At 47.6% G+C, this 19,831-nt stretch overlaps 1 protein-coding gene across 3 annotated transcripts in view; it reads left to right on the top strand.

The window, feature by feature from the left end:
* Positions 1-19,450, top strand: part of FAM222B (family with sequence similarity 222 member B) — a 54,959-nt gene extending 35,509 nt beyond the window's left edge. For 2 of the 3 annotated variants that reach the window (XM_061390543.1, XM_061390544.1), the window contains exons 2-3: positions 8,704-8,825; positions 15,547-19,450. In XM_061390543.1, coding sequence (XP_061246527.1) covers positions 8,744-8,825; positions 15,547-17,156 — 1,692 coding nt within the window. In that variant the 5' untranslated portion in view covers positions 8,704-8,743 and the 3' untranslated portion in view covers positions 17,157-19,450. The remainder of the gene's footprint in view (positions 1-8,703; positions 8,826-15,546) is intronic. The other variant, XM_061390545.1, reaches the window with a different exon arrangement.
* The last annotated feature ends 381 nt before the right edge of the window (positions 19,451-19,831 follow it).

Genomic DNA, 19,831 nt, shown 5'->3' with positions numbered 1-19,831 from the left:
GAGGTTCACCGTCCCAGCTGTGTGTCACTGGACAAGTTACCTCACCTTTCTGAACCTAGGTTTCCTAATCTGTGGAAAGGGGATGATACTTATTCCATCTGGATTAAAAACTTGCTTTCAGTTTCAAGTGAAATAATGTACGCAAACATGTTTCAAAGTGTAAAGAACTATAGAGTCTAAGAGGGTGGTTCTGGTGGCAAAATAAAAAGTGGCCTGGATTTTGATAGATTGTACGATAGATCAGCCAACATTTGAACAGTGTTCACACTGGTGTCCTAAACACTTGAGTATATTAAACTAATTTAGTCCTTAAAATGATCCCATGAAGTAGGAAACATTTTACAGATGAGGTTTTCCCCCCCCAGGGTCACACAACTGGTAGGGAGCAGAGAGAGTCTTGTCTAGTTCTGATTCAAACCCAGTCTTGTCTCGTAGCCACTTTGACATTGTGCCTCTTGTTAATCCAGGTTTCTTCAGGTAATTTGAGCTGCACTGGACGCTTTTTTGTATGTGAATTTTCTGCTGTTGAAACCTTACCAGAAAATGACTGCCCTTGCCACCCAGTTTTTTCCTAAATTCTGTTGACTTCCTTGGCTCTCTTGGTTTTATAATCCAAGAAATGAAAGCTGAGTAGAATGATATCCTAAACTAGATAGTCCAGGAGTGAGAATTCATCCCCACAGAGTGCTGTAATGCATTTAGTGGTCAAATACAAATGACTTCATAATTTTCATGTCTATATAATAAATTTTACAAAATTATTATTATACCATATTTATGTATTATATGTACTCTTTAAACCCAGCACTTATAAGCATTTTTTGTCTTTAGATAGTCTTTAATGATATATATTTAATTTGGGAGGCTTATCCTAATTTCATTAGATGAATATCCCATAATTTATGTAATGATTTCCTTGCCTTTGGACATTTAGATTGTTGGAGATTTCACACAATTATGAACCATACTGTAGTGAAGAGAGTTGTGTGTAAATCTTTATTTACATTTCTGATTATTTCCTTAAGTTAGGCTTTTTAGAAGTATAATTATTATATCAAAGAGTATGAGTATTTAAAAAACTTATTTTTAGAAAGTGTGTCAATTTAGCATCTCACTTTAGTGACTTTTCACTGAATCCATGACTCGGTGTGATTTAGACTTTTTTTCAAACATGTTTGTCAATTTTTAAGCAAAAAATGTCATCTGTTTAATTTACACTTCTTTAATTATTAGATAGTTGTACCATTTCCTTGTGTGTTTGGAGTTGCTTACATTTCTCCAACAATTGCGATGGAATTCGTGTCTTCACTCCACTAACACACACTCATTCACATGTTGTTGCTGTCTCCTTCCCTGCTTCCATTCATAACTCTTCAACACCTGTTCAAAATTGCATTAAAACGTTCTCTGCAGTTTTGACAAACTACCCTCTTAGTATAAATCAATGTTACTCAGTACATAGCAAAAATACGGGTTTATAAATTTCTCTCAAATTTTCTAAACACAGCAGTGAGCTTTGGGTAATGCAGTTTAGACCCAGAAAAGGGAGACACCTGGGCACCAGGGTGAAGAAACACACACAGACCCAAACACTCTCATTTAGACTTGTTTTAGAATAATACCTTGTAGTTCTGTGCTCGAAATGGAGCAGCTTATAAAAAAGAATGAAATAATGGCATTTGTAGCAGCAGAGTTGGACCTAGAGATTATCTTACAAAGTGAAATAAGTCAGAAAGGGAAAGAGCAGGGGAGTTCCCTGGTGACCTGGTGGTTAGGATTCTGGACTTTCACTGCCACGGCCTGGGTTTGATCCCTGACCATGGAACTGAGGGTCCCACAAGCTGTGTGGCACAGCCAAAAAAGAAACGAAAGACAAATACCATACGCTGTCACTTATATGCGGATCTGAAATATGACACAAATGAACTTATTTCTGAAACAGAATCAGACACAGAGAACAGACTTACAGTTGCCAAGGCAGGGGTGGGGGGCCGGCGAGATGCATTGGGAGCTTGGGATTAGCAGATGCTAACTATTATTATATATAGAATGGATACACAGCAGGGTCCTAATGAAAAGAGTATGAAAAAGAATGTATATATATGTAGAACTGAATCACTTTGGTGTACAGCAGAAATTAACACAACGTTTAAATCAACTATATTTCAGTAAAATAAATTTTTTTTTTTAATGTGGCAGGCTTTCTAAATGCCCTTAAGTCTCTTAAATCTCCGTCACCCTTCAAACTTGAAAGCCAGACTCTAGATTGACGTAGAGGCCTCCTCTGGGCCAGCGAGTCCCTGGAGAACGTGGCCTGCGTGCAGAGGGAGGAGGAAGGGCCTGCATAAGCCGCGTGTTTAGCTGCTCTTTGAACACATGCTTGCCAAGGTTTTTAAACAGCCTGCTACATTCTTAAAATTCTTTTTCCATGTTGTGGCTTTGATCTGTAAGATTACAGAAGCTATACTGAGGACCTGCCTTTTTTCATTTTATCGGAATAAATGCCTGTCTATGGTGTGACTTGTTTTAAGCTCAGTCAGTGCCTATTAAAGGACTTTTTAGACACTCTGAGCCTTAAAATCGCACCCAACTTTGATATCTTTCCTACAGATTTCCTTTTTTAACTCAGTTGCCTCAGTTTCCCCGCCTGAGTGTGAGAGCTGTGCTTCTCTAGCAGCTTTTTGTGAACTCATGGGGGATGCAGGGCTTTGAAGATTAAAAATTGCCACATAATTATAGGTTATTTGTTGAATTATATTTCATCTGAGTAATAATCAAAAGCTTTCTGATTTGGCACAGGTTTCTACAGGAAATTGTAAAAGGAAAAAATCCATTATTTGTGTATTGCAAGGAAGCGGTTTCTTCTGATTTCTTATTATCTCTTTGTTTTGCTGTGCACAGTCCCAGGTACTTATGAGTAGAATCCTACCAACCTGACAGCTCTGCTTGTGATTATGAATGTGGTTAAGTACAAAGGTTGTCAGTCTTTCTAAAATGGTTCAGCTTAAGTTATAGTGATACAGCCGTTAGGAAACTGAAGGCTATTACATGCAGTGACTAGAAACTGCAAATTCTGATTTAGCAGCTTGTAACCTTCATTTCACATTTTTAGGAGCACTGATTTCTACCTAATGGTAATTAATGTACAGAAGCCAGCGGATACTTTTCAATACAATGCAGTAGTAGTACCTGGGCCTTTTTTTTTTTAAGCACCTAGGTAGTTTTTGTCTCTTCTGCTCTCTCATTCCCAGAGTAAAGGCACCTGTGTACACACCGGCCCAGACACTTTTTGGCACTTCGGTTATTCATGTGTTTCAAGGACCTAAATTCAGATAAATTCCAGACCCTGGGATTAAAGTATATGCTATTCTTTTGGAATGTGAGCCAGCAGTATTTATTAAACATCTGTTACATGAATAATCTTGGTCCTGACCCTGTAACTGGGAAGGATAAATAAAAGATAGTCTTCAGAAGCTCAAGTTGAAAGGTTAGAATGTCCAGGGCAAATACTTTCTTGGGACCTGAATAACAAATTCAGGAGAAAGCAAGCACTTGGGTCCTTAGATGAAATAATGAGAGGCTCCAGGAAAGAAAGCTCATGCTAAAGAAAGCACTGGCAGAGAAAGCACCTTTAGTGACACGGTGGTGGGATGGGGTGGATAGGAAAGGAACAGGACCTTTTGTGATGGGTCTTAAAGGGTAGTTAGAAATAATGTTTCCAAACCCCTTGAGCCTCATGTGTTCAGCTTTGTGGAGGTGGTTTGCAGCAGGGGTAGTTCTGGGCTTGCAACAAAGTTAGTCCAGAGGGAACGTCCATCTTTCTCGCCTGCTCCTTCTCCCAGCTTAGAGTTGTGAGGTCTCAGTTGCTAGTGATAAGTCCCCTATTGTGTTAAAGATAGAGAAGAAAGATGCCTTTGAGCAATGACTGAATGTTATTGAGATTGGGTTAGTAGTGAAAAGTACAAGAGAGTTGGAAGTTGCCAGTTACCTGGACTGACAGAATTATTTGTTTGAATAGATGGTTTTAGTGACACAGACCTTAAATATGACTGGTTCTGCAGAGTCTGGTTTGATGAACATGTAATATTTTACCATCTTTGTCCCTGTTTATTTTCCCCAGAGCAGTATTCCCTTCGGTTTTTAACCTAATTTCTTGGACCCCAGGAGTAAAGGAATGGGGAGTAGGATGAGAATTCTACCCCCATTATTGAAAGGCAGTCTTTTTAGATAAGCCTTTACCTCATGGATGAGAAAACTTAGTAGTCAAAGATAGTGATGACTCTTAATGAATGCAGTTTCTCAGGGTTAATCATACTCTTTTAAGATGCATGGACTGAGGATTTTCACTGTTGGGTGTATTTTATAAAGTGGAATCTGATAACAAGGGGGCATAACATTTTCTTTTTTTACTTGGGATTTCAGAGATGGCACTGCTCTCAATTTCATTTTTTAATTAAAATCCATAAATGGCAGATTTAAAATTTTGAACCAGAGCATGAATCAGAAATTGGGTTTGTCAACCTTTACTTTTGGGGAGGTGGTAATTCTTTTTGAAATTGGGGTTGAAGGCAGAGAAAGAGAAGGAAAGCAGGAGAGAGTCTTGGAAATAAGGGTACTGGAAGGCACGAGGCTGTGGGTGGGAGACTCTGCTGGGAGGTCACGACTCTCCATCACTTCACCCCCGACTCCCAAGTAAAAAAACCTTTGCTAGTATTTTCTCTCCCCTCCTTTTCCCACTTGGAAAAAAAAAAAAAAATGAAGAGGAGTCTTTCTTTTCCTCATTTTCTACCCTCCAGTGGTCGTTAAGCATGAACAGGGACAAACAGTACAAGCAGCTGCGGTGCTCCTACCGGCACACACCTGTCCTAAGGCAGAGATGGCCCTTTATCAGATGCTACCCAGGAAAGCAGAGTGTGACCTCACAACTCTGATAGAGCCTCTGTTAACCTCGGTGAGGCGGGGGAGGTGTGGGGGGCACGGATGAAAGTCCGTTTGAATTTTCCCAGTGGGGTCAGAGTTTTGTTCCTTAATTAGAGGTCGTCTGGGAAAAGCCAGCACTTGTGCAAATGCCCCAGGAGGGTCTGAACACCTTAGTTCTGTGCTCACTGTGATACTGTCGTCCCCCTGCTGAGGGAGCAGACCAGCTGGTGGTAGGAAAGCTGGCTGAGAGCGCACAGAGAGGCTCTGCAAGGAGATCTTTTTTCTTTCCCTGTGATGTCTGCAGCTCATTTGGCCTGAGCACCAGGTTGCTACTTGATGCTGTTCAGAAGTCAGGATTTGAATTTTGAGGCCCTTTCAGAGAAGGTAGAGGTAATGTTGATTTCTGGGTCTAATTGTGCATGTGGAAGTTATCAGCTATAACTTATATTGGAATATACATTTAAGAAAAAAGCCAGATGGTAATCAAAATGTGTGGGTGGCTTGAAGTTTTTAAATAAAAGGCTTGTACTCAGCTGCCAAGCTTCCAGAGAAGTGCTTTGTACAATGCATTCCTGCTTTCGAATGGCTTGTGGAAGCAAGTTGCTTCCTTCCTATTTCCTCACAACCCTTGTGAACCTTGCCACGTTCTGTTTTCCCTGCCCTGGCAGAAATTGATTCCTGACTTCAGTAAAACTCCTCAGGGGGCTTGAAGATTTCCTTAGTTCAAGAGGCAGTCTTTTGGAAAAGATGACAGGTCCCTGAACTCGCAAAGGAAGTGTGCACAGACAAAGGGCTGTGCTCTTGGCAGCCCAGATAATGCCAGTAAGGGCTCAGGAGTTAGACTTGCTGGGGGTTCTGGCTTCCCTGGTGGCTCAGAGGTTAAAGCCTCTGCCTGGAATGTGGGAGACCCGGGTTTGATCCCTGGGTCGGGAAGATCCCCTGGAGAAGGAAATGGCAACCCACTCCAGTACTCTTGCCTGGAGAATCCCATGGAGGGAGGAGCCTGGTAGGCTACAGTCCATGGGGTCGCAAAGAGTCGGACACGACTGAGCGACTTCACTTTTCTGGTTGGGAACATAATCATCGAAGGTCCCAAACTCTGGGACTGCTTCCTGCTCAGACTAAAAACTGACTTTCTGGAGTCTTTACAGAACTCACCTCTTAGTTTTGTTCCTTTGTTTGCTGTCAGTAAATCACTAATGCCTTTTGCCACAGTTCAGCTGGCTTAATTCTCTCCTGTTCTTCCTGTTGAAATCCAGAGTTGTGGCTTGAAGGGCAGTATGTTATAGTCAGCTCTTTAGGATTCACAACCCCCACTTGTCTCGTGGTTGCAGGCATCAGGATTTGCTAGGTCTATCAGAGATTACAGTGATCATTCGTAGATTAGTTCCTTCTAAAAAGTACAGGGAGAGAGTGTATCTGCAAAACACCTGAATGAATGTGTTTTTTGTACCTCTATCATCACAGTCTCTTGGCTTTCCAGGTGAAGTACAAGGCCTGGAAGTGGGAGTGTGCTTGGCTCCAAGGAGACCACTGTGACTGGAATTAGAGTCAGCAAAAGTGTCAGAGGAGGTTAGAAGATAAGGTCAGATACGTGATAGTAACAGATCATTGAAGGCCTTGTGGGCCATGTTAGGATTTTGTATTTTATTCTAAGCGAGAGTGGAAGTCGTTGGAGATTTTTGAGCTGATATGGTTTCCAATTAAAAAAATAAATTACTCTGGCTGCGATGTGGAGAACAGATTGGGTGATAGGAGCAGGGGTAAAACAGAGAGAGAGGTCATTTGGAAGGCTGTTGTCGTAGTCCAGGCTAGAGATGATGAGACAAGTGAAAGTATTGCCTACCTCCAAGAAAGGTTGGGAGACCTCAGAAAGAAAACGTCACTAAAGCCCCTCATACAGCCCTTTGCACGAAACTAGGCTCCAGGATTTGTTAATTCTCTTCCTTTCCTTGGAGTTTGCCCTCAGCTGTATTAGGACCATAGGGGAGAGGTTATTAAACAGAGATCAGCGTTCACCAGGGAGGGTTGTAAGCAGTGCCTCAGTCGTTTGACCCTAACAGAAGACTTTTTATTTCTCAAGGCACTGCAGTTGGCACACTGTTCATTCTGTCATCCCACCCACCAGAGACCTGAAAAGACCGAATCTGTGCCAGAACTCCGGGGCAGCTCTGTTCTCATTGAGGCTTTCACGCTTCAGTTCTTTCTACAGTTGCTATCTTAGACACAGTCTGAGCAGCCTCTTTCACAAAGTATCTTTTCAGCTACCTGGCCTTGCAAGCTGGAGCTCTCTGATGCTCATTGTGACAAGGTAGTTTTCACATACCTGAGAGGACCCTTTAAGGGAAAGAAAGAGGTTTTGTGGTCTTTGTTTAACATTTGAGCTTCCCCTTCACCTCTCCCAACCCCCCAGCCCACACCGTTCCTTTTTTGTTGTGATCTGAAAGCTTTAATACCAAGCCACCCTCATTTCTGGGGTTTGCAGTGTGGGAAAGGAATTCAGTATGATTTAGTACATTACAGTTGTTTGGGAAACGCGTGTTCCCAAACAGGTGGTTCCTATACCACCCTGAACGCGCCTGATCTTGAAGTTAAGCAGGATCAGGCCTGGTTAGTACTTGGATGGGAGAGAAGCGTGGTCCTTGGTACATGGGGAGCTTGAATTGTTGACAAAGCTTCCTTCCCTCCAGAAGGCTAGTCAGTGTTTGTTTGCTTGGGCTGTGTGTGTGTTGTTGGAAGACTTCACTGATGAAACCATGCCATCTTGTTACAACATCAGAATCACCTGCCCAAAGAGGGCTGCTGGCAGCCTACCACTTTCTTGATTTACCCTGGGAGCAAAGCAGTTTCTTTTTCCTTTTTTTTTTTTGGCGGGGGAGTGGGTAGGTCTGGAGGTCTAATTGTGTGAAAGGCCATAGGAAGGTGAATCCCCAGAAACTTGCAGACAGAATTTGCTTTAATAGTACTTAGTCTTGTCTCCTAGGATGCTCTTATTCCTCCTTCTTTTTAAAAATAAGTTCAGGTGAATTCCCTGGTGGTCCAATGGTCAGGACTCTGCCCTTTCACTGTCGAGGGCCCAAATTCAGTCTCTGGTTGGCAAACTTAAGATCCTGCAAGCTGAGTGGTACGGCCAAAAATAAAAAAAAGTCAGCTCAGATTACCGGGGTCACAAGTTGGACTTTGAGTGTCTTTGTATCTCATATACTCTACTGTCTCTGGAAGTGTCTGGCTGCCCCGGCCCCCAGCCAGGTCTCTGAATAGATTGAGCTGGGCCCCATGAGGATGAGCTGTCTTCAGGAATGCTGTTCTGTTTTTAGGGAGAAATCGTCTTTTCCTTCACCTCAGTTGGACTGTGCCCTAGCCTTTCTGTGCCTGCCTTAGCTGGGGCATGGAGGAGAGCCAGCATACCATTTATGTGGCTGCCACGTGGGCTTACCCAAAAGCCGTAAGGAGAGGCAGCCCATGGGAAATACAAGCGTCAAGAGAGTGCGTCTGTAGCTTGTGAACATAAAGACCTTCAGTTGTTTGTGTAGATCAGTATTTTCTAGTTTTTATTTTCCCCATCCAGGCATCTGTGCTGACTGAAATATTTGAGCCATAGCAATCGTAGAGAGCAAATTGTTTCTACAGATAAAGACATAGATATATTTTCGTCCTACATGCTGCTAATTAAATTGCTTATCTGTCTAAACTTGGGCCTCTGCTGCTGCTATCCGATGTCCCTGGTATCTTCTGGAGTGAGTTGCTCTGTGTTCCGTGACCTTGTTTTCTCTGTTGTTGCAGTGTGAGTGGCTGCCTCACGTTGTGTTGATGCCGGTCTGCCATGCTAGCCTGTCTACCAGGGCCAGGTGACCTGTCCTTTCAGCTTCTCTCTCACACGCAGATGAACACTGGACTTCAGAAATGTAAGTGATCTGGATCCCAGGGGAGCATGCGGTCCTTTATTTTCCACTCCATTCGGGTTCTCCCAGAGACGACTTTGGGGTACCCTGGCTTTGGTACCTCCAAGGTGTTCTTCAGCACAGACAGCAGGAAAGCAGCTGCGGCACTTGTCGGCAGTGCGAGGCGCTTCTCTACTCAGAGAGAGCCTCGTAATACTAGGTTCCCCCGTGTATGTCATCTTAATTTTAATTGTTGCTGATAGATGTCTGTTGAGCAGTAGGACTATATGGAGTTTTACAGCCCAGTGTTACATATATCTTATATGTATACATCACCCTTCAAGGAAGTGTTTCAGTTTGAACCCTGGGAGGAATGGAATGAAAACGCACAGTCCAGATGACTTACTGTATCGCTGAAACAAACCGTGTGCACTGTTGTGTTGTTTGGAGCTCTCTGAGTGCCCTCTGCCACGGAGACAGGCCGTTCCCCCTTGGCCTTGCTGTCTGCCTTCTGAGCCAATGCCCGCAGCTCACAGCAAACAAACTCTTGCCTCCAGAAGGGACATGGAACTGTCTAGCTTTCTCAGCCTCTCTGGGCGTGTTCCTGTTAATATTCTTCCCCCAAGACGGGATTTTGGAGAACTGCTAGCTTCCTGTATTGGATTGGCTGGCGCTGGGGCTTCAGACTTTGTATTTTCCCAGACCCCTGCCCTCTGTCCCTGTGCTGTGTGAATGTGCAAGGGAGATTCTGTTCCTGGCTTATCGCCATGCATGGCGTCTTCGAGTGTAAAGATGGCCCTAAATTTGGAATGGAGTTTCCTTTCAGAGCAAAAAGGGAAAATCAGCGAGACATCTCAGCTTACCCTTTAACAGAAAAAGAGCCTCAGCAGGTTACCTGACTCCTTTATGACAGAGGTTGGCAAGCTTTTTCTGTCAAGGGTCAAATGGATCATACCACGTGGTCTCTTGCGTGTTCTCACCCTGCTCTCACGGGGCACAGGCAGCCGTAGGCAGTATGTAAACAAATGAGTGCGGCTGTGCTCCAGCACCACCCGCTACAGGAGCACAGCAGCCCAGTGCTGGCTTTCAGGCTGTAGTTTGCCGCTCTCTGCTCCATGAGATTATCTGCAGAAGTTAAAAACGGTCTGGCCTCTTGATTTCCTTTCTTTGAGAGAGAGTAAGACTCAGAGCGTGGCCAGATCTAGAATTTGGCCACTGAATGCAGCTCCCGTAACAACAGAGCTGAGGGTGTCAGTCTTGCTTCTGTGGCTGCCTGACGCAGTACGCAAGCTCGCTGTCCCAGCTTTGCCCCAGCCTTTCTTTCTCCCGCTGAGTGCCGATCGGGTGAGGGCGTTGTCTGGGCTCTCTGGCCACCCACAGCCGCATGCTCACACGCTGTGACTGGGCGCAGGCCTCCAGGCACACAGCTGGGGAGGGAGCGCACGCAGAAGCATGTGGTAAGATAACAGAATGCAGCTCGCTGTCTGTCTTCTAGGTCCTTAACACACGCTGACAGCTTCACCCAGAGAGGTACCATCAAGGGCTGAACCATCTAGGAGGAAAGGCAAATTGGCAGCTTTATCTTAGCTGCTGATGTTGGATCTTCACTCCCTTCTCCCCAAAGCAGCCTCCAAGTCACCTCTGCAAAAACCTCTATCCCAAATCTGTATTCAAGAATTGAGGTGTCCTTTTTCTCTGGTTTCAGGCATACCTGTCCATTTGGGGGACAGTATATTTCAATCCCTTCAACTCTCTTGTGACTCTCCTTAACTACACCTAAACTTTTGCAGAGAAGAAAACCCAGTGGTGTTTGTAAGCTCACTTGCTTGCTTCTTTGCTCTCCCAAAATGTATTAGAGGAAAAAAAAAAAATCCTGTTCTGTGATGTACAGCTCTTAGCATTAAGCATTCACTATTAAGGTGGGACAGAGTATAAACTGTCTGCTTCAGAAACCAGAAGCTAAGATGCTGCTCAGAGCCCAGGTCTACCAGCTGTCAAAACCTGTGACTGCTGTTCAGCTTTTCCCTGCTCCCATCCTAAGGAGGGTCTTAAAAGTTGCTCAAAACACGGAACTCGGTATCTAGTGAGGTGGGCATGGAGTGTGTGCATGCTAAGTTGCTTCAGTCATGTCTGACTTCTTGTGACCCATGGACTGTAGCCCTCCAGATTCCTCTGTCCATGGCAATTCTCAAGGCAAGAATACTGGAGTGGGTTGCCATGCCCTTCTCCAGGGGATCTTCGAACCCAGAGATTAAATTCATGTCTCTTATGTGTCCTGCATTGGCAGGCAGGTTCTTTACCACTAGTGCTACCTAGGAAACTCCGTGGGGTACAAATATTTATAGCTTTGTTGTTGTTCAGTCGCTCAGTTGTGTCCGACTCTTTCCAACCCTATGGACTGCAGCACACCAGGCCTACCTGTCCCTCACCATCTCGTGGAGTTTGCCCAAGTTCATGTTCTTTTTATTGGTGATGCTATCCAGCCTTCTCATCCTCTGACGCCCTCTTCTTCTTCTGCCCTCAGTCTTTCCCAGCATCAGCCTTAACAGCTCAGTATATTTTATGTTGGAATAGTCAGCTTAAGGCAGGGGAGATAGGTCAGGGCTCAGGAGAGGGGATATGTGGCTTTTTGGCCCAGCACTGTCAGTCACCTGGCTGGTCAGTCTGCCCCCGGCTTGAGCTGCCGTATGTACAGAATCATAATACCAGTCCCTTCAGACACCAGTGTTTTCTCTTCTCCCCATCCTCTTCTACATGTATAGGAGGGTGTGATGTATTTCCCCACCAAAAGTATGACTTACCTTAGTGCAGGCTGGATTAAGGGACATCTTGCCTTTGGGTGGGTCCTGCAGGGGCTAGAAAACCACAATTGTGGTTAGTGGCTGCCCTCCCAGAACTTTCCTGGATTGTTATTCTGTAACATCACATGGTTCAGGAGACCTGAGCCATTTTGGAGCTTTGTACTTGAAAAATTTGTTTTCCTCTAAGCCATCTTCTCCCAATTCCCCAGAAACTGTTGCTTTTGAACATTTGTTTCCTTCATTAAACCCCACGCCTCTGCTCCTGTTTCTCCAGCTCACAGTCAGGTGTACAGATAGGGTGGCTTGATGAAGATTTCTGGGTAGAGTGGTTGAAATGACCAAAGGTCCCTGGTCCTCAGATTGTCTTTCAGACAGCGACTGTGAATTCTTTCACTGTAGAGTCTTGGGACCTAGAACAAATAATTAAAATTAATCTTTTACTATACTCCCATATGCTTATCTGCCCCCTAGTGGAAAGATCTGGAAATGGCAAATTGGCCCAGTGACTGGATAAACTCAGAGAAACATCAGAAATATTAGCTAACATTTGTTGAGTGCTTACCATATGCCAGGCATTATCTTGCGTATTTTTATGTACGTTCCCATTCACTCTTCAATAATTCCATATGGGAGACTCATTTATCTTTCTTTTAAGCATGAGAGTGTCACTTGTTAGTGTCACATTACTAATCAGTGACTAGGCTAGAATTCACTCTTGGGTCAGACTCCAAAGCCTGTGTTTGATGCACGGCCTGTGTCTCCCCACAGGCTAGAGGCTCCTGCTGCGTAAGCCACTAGTGTCTTCTGATCTTCAAAACAGAAAGATAAACGGGGAGGTCTCCCCCATCCCCCAGTCCCTAGTCCATGGAACTTTCTCTGCTACATTTAATGCTCAGGCTCAAGTCTGGGAGGTCCTGCATTTAGGGCTTCCATGGTAAGGTTACTTTGTCTCATCTCTGGGCAGACTCAGCGAAACCTGCTGTCTTTGAATAATTACCATTGACAGTTACAGGTCCTGTTCACAGAACATTTCCTGTTCATCAGATTTTTTGATCTTACTAATTCTGTGAGGTAGGACAGCAGGTATCATTGCTGTTTATAAATGAGGAATGACTGAGCAACACTCTGAGTAATCAGATAATCAAGCCAGTGCTTGAATCCAGTCTCTTTTTTTCTAACCAGAGTCTCTGTTCTCCACTGCTTTATGCCTTGATTAATGACACTGTTGGTACCAGATAGTTAAATAAGTTGCTGGCAAAGCTGTAGTGTCTGTGTCAGCTGTGCACTTAGAGGAAGATGGTGCAGAAGAAAGAAAGGCTGCAGGGTGCCTGTGTGGAGACTGAGATGAAGTACTGAGAAAGACTCGGAAGGGTTGGGCTGAAGTCTGGTGTGTGAAGTGGGTGGTGTCAGAGCCCAGAATGTGACCTCTTTCTTGTCCAGTATGCTCATCTGTCATTCCTGAGAGTCTTCCTTAATGGGCTATAGCCCGTGTCCAGCCTCCCCGCCCCTCACCTCATCACCATTGTCAGCATCAGCGGAGCCAGGACAGAGGGAACTGGTCAGTGTAGTGTCCTGTCCCACACTCCTGATGGAGGCCAGCATACCTGTGCCTCTACTAGAAAAAACTAGCTTGAGAGTTGGTACTGACTTGGAGCAAAGGAGCTGTTGTTCAGCAAGCCACTGTACCAGCCTCTCTCAGTTGGCCTTCAAGGAGAGAAGCTTGTTAACATGGAGCAAGACTCTTCCTACATGGACGGGCAGACCTTCGTTTCCTGTCTGAATGGAAACGCAGCAGCTTCAGACTCCTCCTGTTCAGCTGAATCCCAGCTGTTCAGCCAGACAGTGTGCTTATAGGTATTTACTGTGGGTCTGCTCTGGGTAAGGAAGGCGCCACGCCAGGAGTGTCACACACTTCTCATCAGTCACATGAAAGCGCAGTGGCTGACCAGGGCAGCTTCTCATGGAGTGCTGGTGCCCTGGATTTAGGGAAATTCTTCAGTGATCCCAGACTTTTTTGGTGTCCTCTGTGCAAGAGAATGAATGTAAGATACGTCAGAAAATGGCCCCCACTTTATGAAGCCTGAAGCCCATTAAGGGTCAGAGCCTTACAAGCAGCAGCAGAACTCTGTTCTCCAGGCCTTGACCCTTCTTGCCATCTAGTGCTGCCTAGTGGGTGGGAGACTTCCAGGCCTCTCTGCCTCCTTCTGCTTCCTACCTTCAATTGTCACTGTCACATTCATCTTTCTGCAGATCAGTCGTCTTACAAACATTGCGATTACGGATGGAGCAGGTATTCAGCACTCAGGAAATAAAGCAGAGCCTTGAATACGTTAGAATGCCTCCCAAGTTCAAGGCATTGTGCCAGCATTTCAAAATACGAACCTTTTCCTTTCTGTACCCTTTTTTGCTGAGTCCTGCCTCTTTGAGTGTGAGTCCGGATCTCTCTGTCCCTCCTGAACTGGAGCTTTCTTTTCTTGCTTCCGAGGAGAGCAGCAGTTTCTAAGCAGTTGCTGCCAGCCAACCAGCAGTGTCACCTAATGCAGGCAGCTGTGCCCTCTCCCTGCTAGCACTCACTAGACGACTTCTGTTCAGTGATGCCCAGCGACATGACTTTGAATGGGGTCTCCTTTGGGCCAAGCCAGCTGAGGCCACAAGCCAGGCATTTGGTCAGCTTAGTCCTTGGTCTGCCCTGGCCACCTCCGGCACAGGGAGGAAGTAGGGAGGGAGTCAGCTAGCTGAACCCAGGCTCCCAGCCAGGCGCACCCCTCCTTTTTTTTTTTTTTCCTGCTCGAGGAGTCTGTGCACTTACTCAGCAAGCCTTTATTAAGCACCTTCTGTGTATACTCAGGGGAGACCCTCCCTCGGAGAGAGGGAGAATGGCGCTGAGACCCCTTGCCAGGAGCCTGGCAAGCTTAAAGAGCTCTGGTTCTCAGAACCTTTTCCTTTTTGACTGCAAGCTCGACATCCGCTGGAGCCCCCTGATGGGAAGCGACTGGAGATGGGAACAAAGAGACTGTTAGCATTAATGAGGCCCATTGAGCGGTGTTTCCGCAGTCTCCAAAGGAGGGCAGGTTTTTCCTCTTTCATTTCAGAAAGTGACAGCTGACAGGGGCCGAATACAGACTATTTTTGGCTCTCAGAACTTCAAGATGCTCTGAATCCTTTCTCCTCAGCTCCCTCCCTGCAGTCCTGTCATTATTGTCGCCCCCCACAAGGAAATAAATAAAGCCTTTTGATCTGCACCCAGTCAGGCTGAGAGTAAGCTGTAAACAAAAGTGAACTTGTGACATGGGGGTGGGGGAGGGATGTTGGCAGCTCGCTCCTCTGCCCCTGAAAAAAGAAGCATCCTGCCTCCTGTGCCAGGATGCCCACCCTGTGGGCACAGTGCCCCAGCTGCCACTGCCGAGAGAGCTGACGCCTCACTGGCCATCGCAGACCGGAGAGGAGCCATTTTGGGTGCCCTCTTCCCCAGGCTGTCACCTGGCAGGGACTAAGTGGCCCTGACAAGCAGCCCTGCTTAGAACCTCCAAACCCCAGGCCAGCAGGGACCAGTAGGAACTTGGAGAGACTTCCGCGTGAGAATTGGCCCGGTTCCGGCTGTCTAAGATGTGAGACTTTGGAAAGTTGCTCTGCTCTTCTAATCTTTAGTGACCTCATTTGTGAAGTGGGACCATCGTGATGGTACCTGCCTCCTAACACAGTAGCGGGGATTCATGGGACAGCCTGGCACTCAGCACGAGCCCTGGCCCATGAGACGTGCCCACTGCATGCTAGCCAGGCTTGTTTCTGTTGGGGCTGAGGCTGGCTCCCAGCTGGAGGCTCAGCCTGACGCCCCGTGCACCCTGCCCCGCAGGCCGCAGGCGGGAAGTCTAGGAGGGCAGGTTGGCTTGGCACTGACGAGCTCCCTCTCCTTCTCTGCTCTCCTTCCCCTTCTCTCTCTCTAGGGGACACTACACAGAAAATGAGAACTGCTCACTACCCTACCCCAGCCGAATTGGACGCGTATGCTAAGAAGGTCGCAAACAACCCACTGACTATAAAAATCTTCCCCAACAGTGTGAAGGTTCCCCAGCGGAAACACGTTCGTCGTACTGTGAACGGCCTGGACACATCGGCCCAGCGCTACAGCCCCTACCCGACTCAGGCCGCCACCAGGGCAGGCCTGCTGGCCATTGTCAAAGTGCCAGCCAAAAGCATACTCAAGGACTTTGACGGCACCCGAGCCCGGTTGCTCCCCGAGGCCATCATGAACCCCCCAGTGGCGCCCTATGCTACTGTGGCACCCAGCACTTTAGCCCACCCCCAGGCCCAGGCTCTGGCCCGCCAGCAGGCCCTGCAGCACGCACAGACCCTGGCCCACGCCCCTCCCCAGACGCTGCAGCACCCTCAGGGTATCCCGCCACCCCAGGCGCTGTCCCACCCCCAGAGCCTCCAACAGCCTCAGGGCCTGGGTCACCCTCAGCCCATGGCCCAGACCCAGGGCTTGGTCCACCCTCAGGCCCTGTCTCACCAGGGTCTCCAGCACCCCCCCACTCCCTTGCTGCATGGAGGCCGGAAGATGCCAGACTCAGATGCCCCCCCGAATGTGACCGTGTCTACCTCAACTATCCCCCTTTCAATGGCGGCTACCCTGCAGCACAGCCAGCCCCCGGACCTGAGCAGCATCGTGCACCAGATCAACCAGTTTTGCCAGACGCGGGCGGGCGTCAGCACTACCTCAGTGTGTGAGGGCCAGATCGCCAACCCCAGCCCCATTAGTCGCAGTCTGCTCATCAATGCAAGCACTCGGGTGTCGACCCACAGCGTCCCCACACCAATGCCTTCATGTGTGGTCAATCCCATGGAGCACACCCATGCGGCCAGTGCCGCGCTGCCCCCTGCGGGCCCCGTCAACCTGCCCGCGGGCCTCTCGCGTGCCCCCACTGGCTACCCTAGCGACCTCAAGCCAGTCGCCTGGAACCAGCACCAGCTGGCACACCTGCAGCAGATGTGCGGTGAGGCCGGTGGGACACCGGCCCCTGGCCTGACAGGCAAGCATGCAGCAGGACGCGAGTTGGCAGGGCCTGGCTTGGTGGGCAAGACCCCTGCCTACCCGCAGGAACTCTGCCTGGCACAGTCTTTCCATCTGAAGCCACCCCTGGAGAAGCCAACCCCGTCCCCACCCGTCAACGGCCTGGCCGCCCCACTGGCCTACCCCAATGGTCACTACTTCCAACCCCTGTGGAACAACATTCTGCCCACTCCCAATAGCGACAGCTCGGGGTCTCAGGACCTCGCCGTGCCGTTCCACGGTGGGCAGCCCACGGGCGCACCCCTCGACTGTGCGGCGGTGGCTGCTGGGGCCCACTTCCGGGCAGGGACCGGGGGCGGTCCAGTGGCAAGCCAGAACAGCTTGATACAAACGGTGGATTACCTAAGTGGGGATTTCCAGCAGGCCTGCTTCCGAGAACAGAGCCTGGCCATGCTGAGCAAGGCCCACCGAGCCCCTGGCAACCGAGCCCCTGACCCCACAGATAGTCGAAGTCTTCATGTTCAGCACCCCGGGTATAGATAGGGAGCCCTGGTGCCCTCCAGTTCCACGTCATACGTCACCCTCCTAGGTTTAGTCTTACTTTTGAGTAATTGGATAGTTTCAAAGTTTCACTGCTCCAACGTGATCATTCTTAGATGTCTAAGAAAGGGAATTTAGTGGGATCTAATTGAGGACAGAGGGGGGTCCGTTTCGCCTTTATCTTCACCTGTACCAGCCCCAGCAACTTTTGGGTTTATGTTGGGACCCAATCTCAACTCCCAGCTTGACTCTCCATTGCCTGCCTACAAGTCCAGTTCCTGCCCCGTCTCCCCGCCACCTCCTGCCCACCATTTCCCACCAGCCTCCTTTCATCCTTACCTGCACCTCTCACCGTTGCCCTTAGGACTGAGGTATGGGCTAAGGGAAGGGTCCCCTTAGGCGAGGGAGTAGTCAGCATCCAGCTGCCAAAGCTAGGCCTCTCCCTGTCTCTCTGGGACTAAGAAGCCAGACTTCCCAAGTGTACTGGGAGCCGATTTCTTATTTACCCAAAGACCTCAAATCAAAACTGACCCTGTCTGCATCTCCCAGCCCTTCCTCAAGGCTATTTTTACACCTGCATTGAACCCAGAGCCACTGCACTCATCCTTGCCATTCCTCAAGGGCATCCTGCAGCATGTGGCCATGGCCTTGGGACATTGCAGGGCAGCGGGGGTGGGGAGCCTGTCTTTGTATTGATACCTTGGTTCCTAACTCCCTTTCCATCCCTAGAGCAATGCCAGGACATCTGGCATATCCAAGACCTTCCTGCCTGTTGTCTCCTGAGTCACCTGCTGCCCTCATGCCCCACTCTCCCCTCGCCAACAAAACAAAGAAAAAAGCCAGTCTTACTTGAGGAATTAGGTAGTAGGTATGGGATGATCACATTGGAGTTTGGAATTAAAAACACTGAAAAAAAAAAAAAGTTAAACTGCATTTGGTTCTCTACACTGGCTAAGAATATTGCTCTACACTGTAAGTTTTAAGCGTCCTGTTCTGTATGAATGTAGCGTGGGTTTGAGTAGCAGTGTGTGTGAGCGGCCCCACAGGTGCATTCACTGTCTAGTCACCTTCCGCAGCCCCTCAGTTTAATGAAGGAAAAAAAAACACAAAGCCTTAAGCTCTTTGACTTCTCCTTTACCAAATGAGCATGGTTCCAACAGCTGGAGACGGGCCTCTATTGGAAACAGCCCCTCCTGCCCCTCGCCCTTCCCTCACCCACCCCATGTTCAGTGTCCCATCCCCAAGTGACAGTTAGTTGGCTAGAAACTTTAAACTTTTCTGTAACTTAGATTATGTTTTGTTGTAACATTTTGCTTCCTTCTGTTAAAGATACATAGTTGGGCTGTTGTTTTTTTTTTCCTTTAAACCAAATAAGCCCTACCCTTTCCTCTCCTCTCTGGGGAATGTGAGCTGATGTTATTTAAGATTCTTGGTTTTGTTTACTATACTATCCACTGTTCTTTAGCCAGAAATTCTCTAGTGATCTGAAGCAATGTGACTGAAGACCAGTTTTTAAATTATGTGTTGGCAAGTTGCCTTATATTTAAAAAGAGAAAAAAAACAAGGAAAAATCATGCCTGATTGTGTTATGCCAAATGATAGCAACATGAAGTCCTAATTTATTGCTCCCCGCTGTCTTGCTGCCGTCTGTAGACACTGGTACCTTCCTGTCCTGAGCCCCCAGGAGCACCAGCAGCTTCTGGTGCGATGCCTTCTCCCAGTGTGCTGGCCTCCGTCTCACCCAGGGGCCCCTTCTCTTGAGTTAAATTCTGTGAAAGGACACTGCTGTCTCAGCTTATCCCTTGCTTGATCTCCAAACCAGATACTTTTGCTGTAATTTTCTTCCAATGCCTCTCTCCCCAAAAGGTGAGCTGCCGTTTTAGGAAATTGGACCAGACACCAACTTGGGGGCTTAAAAATCAAACCTCAAACCCATCTCTTCCTGTGTAGGGGTGCATCTGAAGCTCTCACTCCCACCCCTAGTCTGCATGGAAAATGTACTGTGACCCCCTGCCCTCCACTACCTTCCCCTTTGGTGGGAGATGTTTCCTAGATCACCCTGAGCCCCTCTTCCCCTCTGCCAGCCAACCCCCAACCAGCAATAAGGGCCCACGCCAGGGCCTCCTGTCCACACCCCCGCCTCCATTCCACACTGCCCCTAGAGAAGAATCTGGGTCTCCTGCCGTCCACATACTGTAGCATTCATTCTCCATCTCCCTCATCCTCTCACCTGTGGTGGTTTATGGGTGTGATGGGGGTTTTAAGATTATTATAAACCAGTAAAAAGAGCAAACTCATCTTCTGATCTTGTCCTATTCGTTAATGCTTGTTTGAGATGATCTTAACGGTTTTTAATACTTTCTAGAAATAATTTCTCATTTTTAAAGGGCCTTCTAGAGTATTTGTCCCAGTCAGAAGCTCTCCCCACCCATCATCCCAGGGCAGGTGTGCTGAGTCAGCCCCTGCAGGGGGCATCCACCTGACTGGCCGTCTGCCCTGGGCAGGGCTGCGGGGGGCTTGGTGGGACTTGATGGTTATGTTTGCCACCCTTCAGTGGAGGCCCAGTTTATTGTACTGCCGTGTTCAAGGACAATCAGTCACTGAAAAATGGGGATCTGGTTTGTGAATAAGCTGACTTAAGACTGAATGTCCCTCCCTTCCCCCTTGAAAATCTTGGA

The sequence above is a fragment of the Bos javanicus genome, chromosome 19 (assembly GCF_032452875.1).
Source record: "Bos javanicus breed banteng chromosome 19, ARS-OSU_banteng_1.0, whole genome shotgun sequence".
NCBI lineage: Eukaryota > Metazoa > Chordata > Mammalia > Artiodactyla > Bovidae > Bos > Bos javanicus.
The sequence above is the reverse complement of the archived record's forward strand: the minus strand, read 5'-3'. Positions and strand labels throughout refer to the sequence as shown.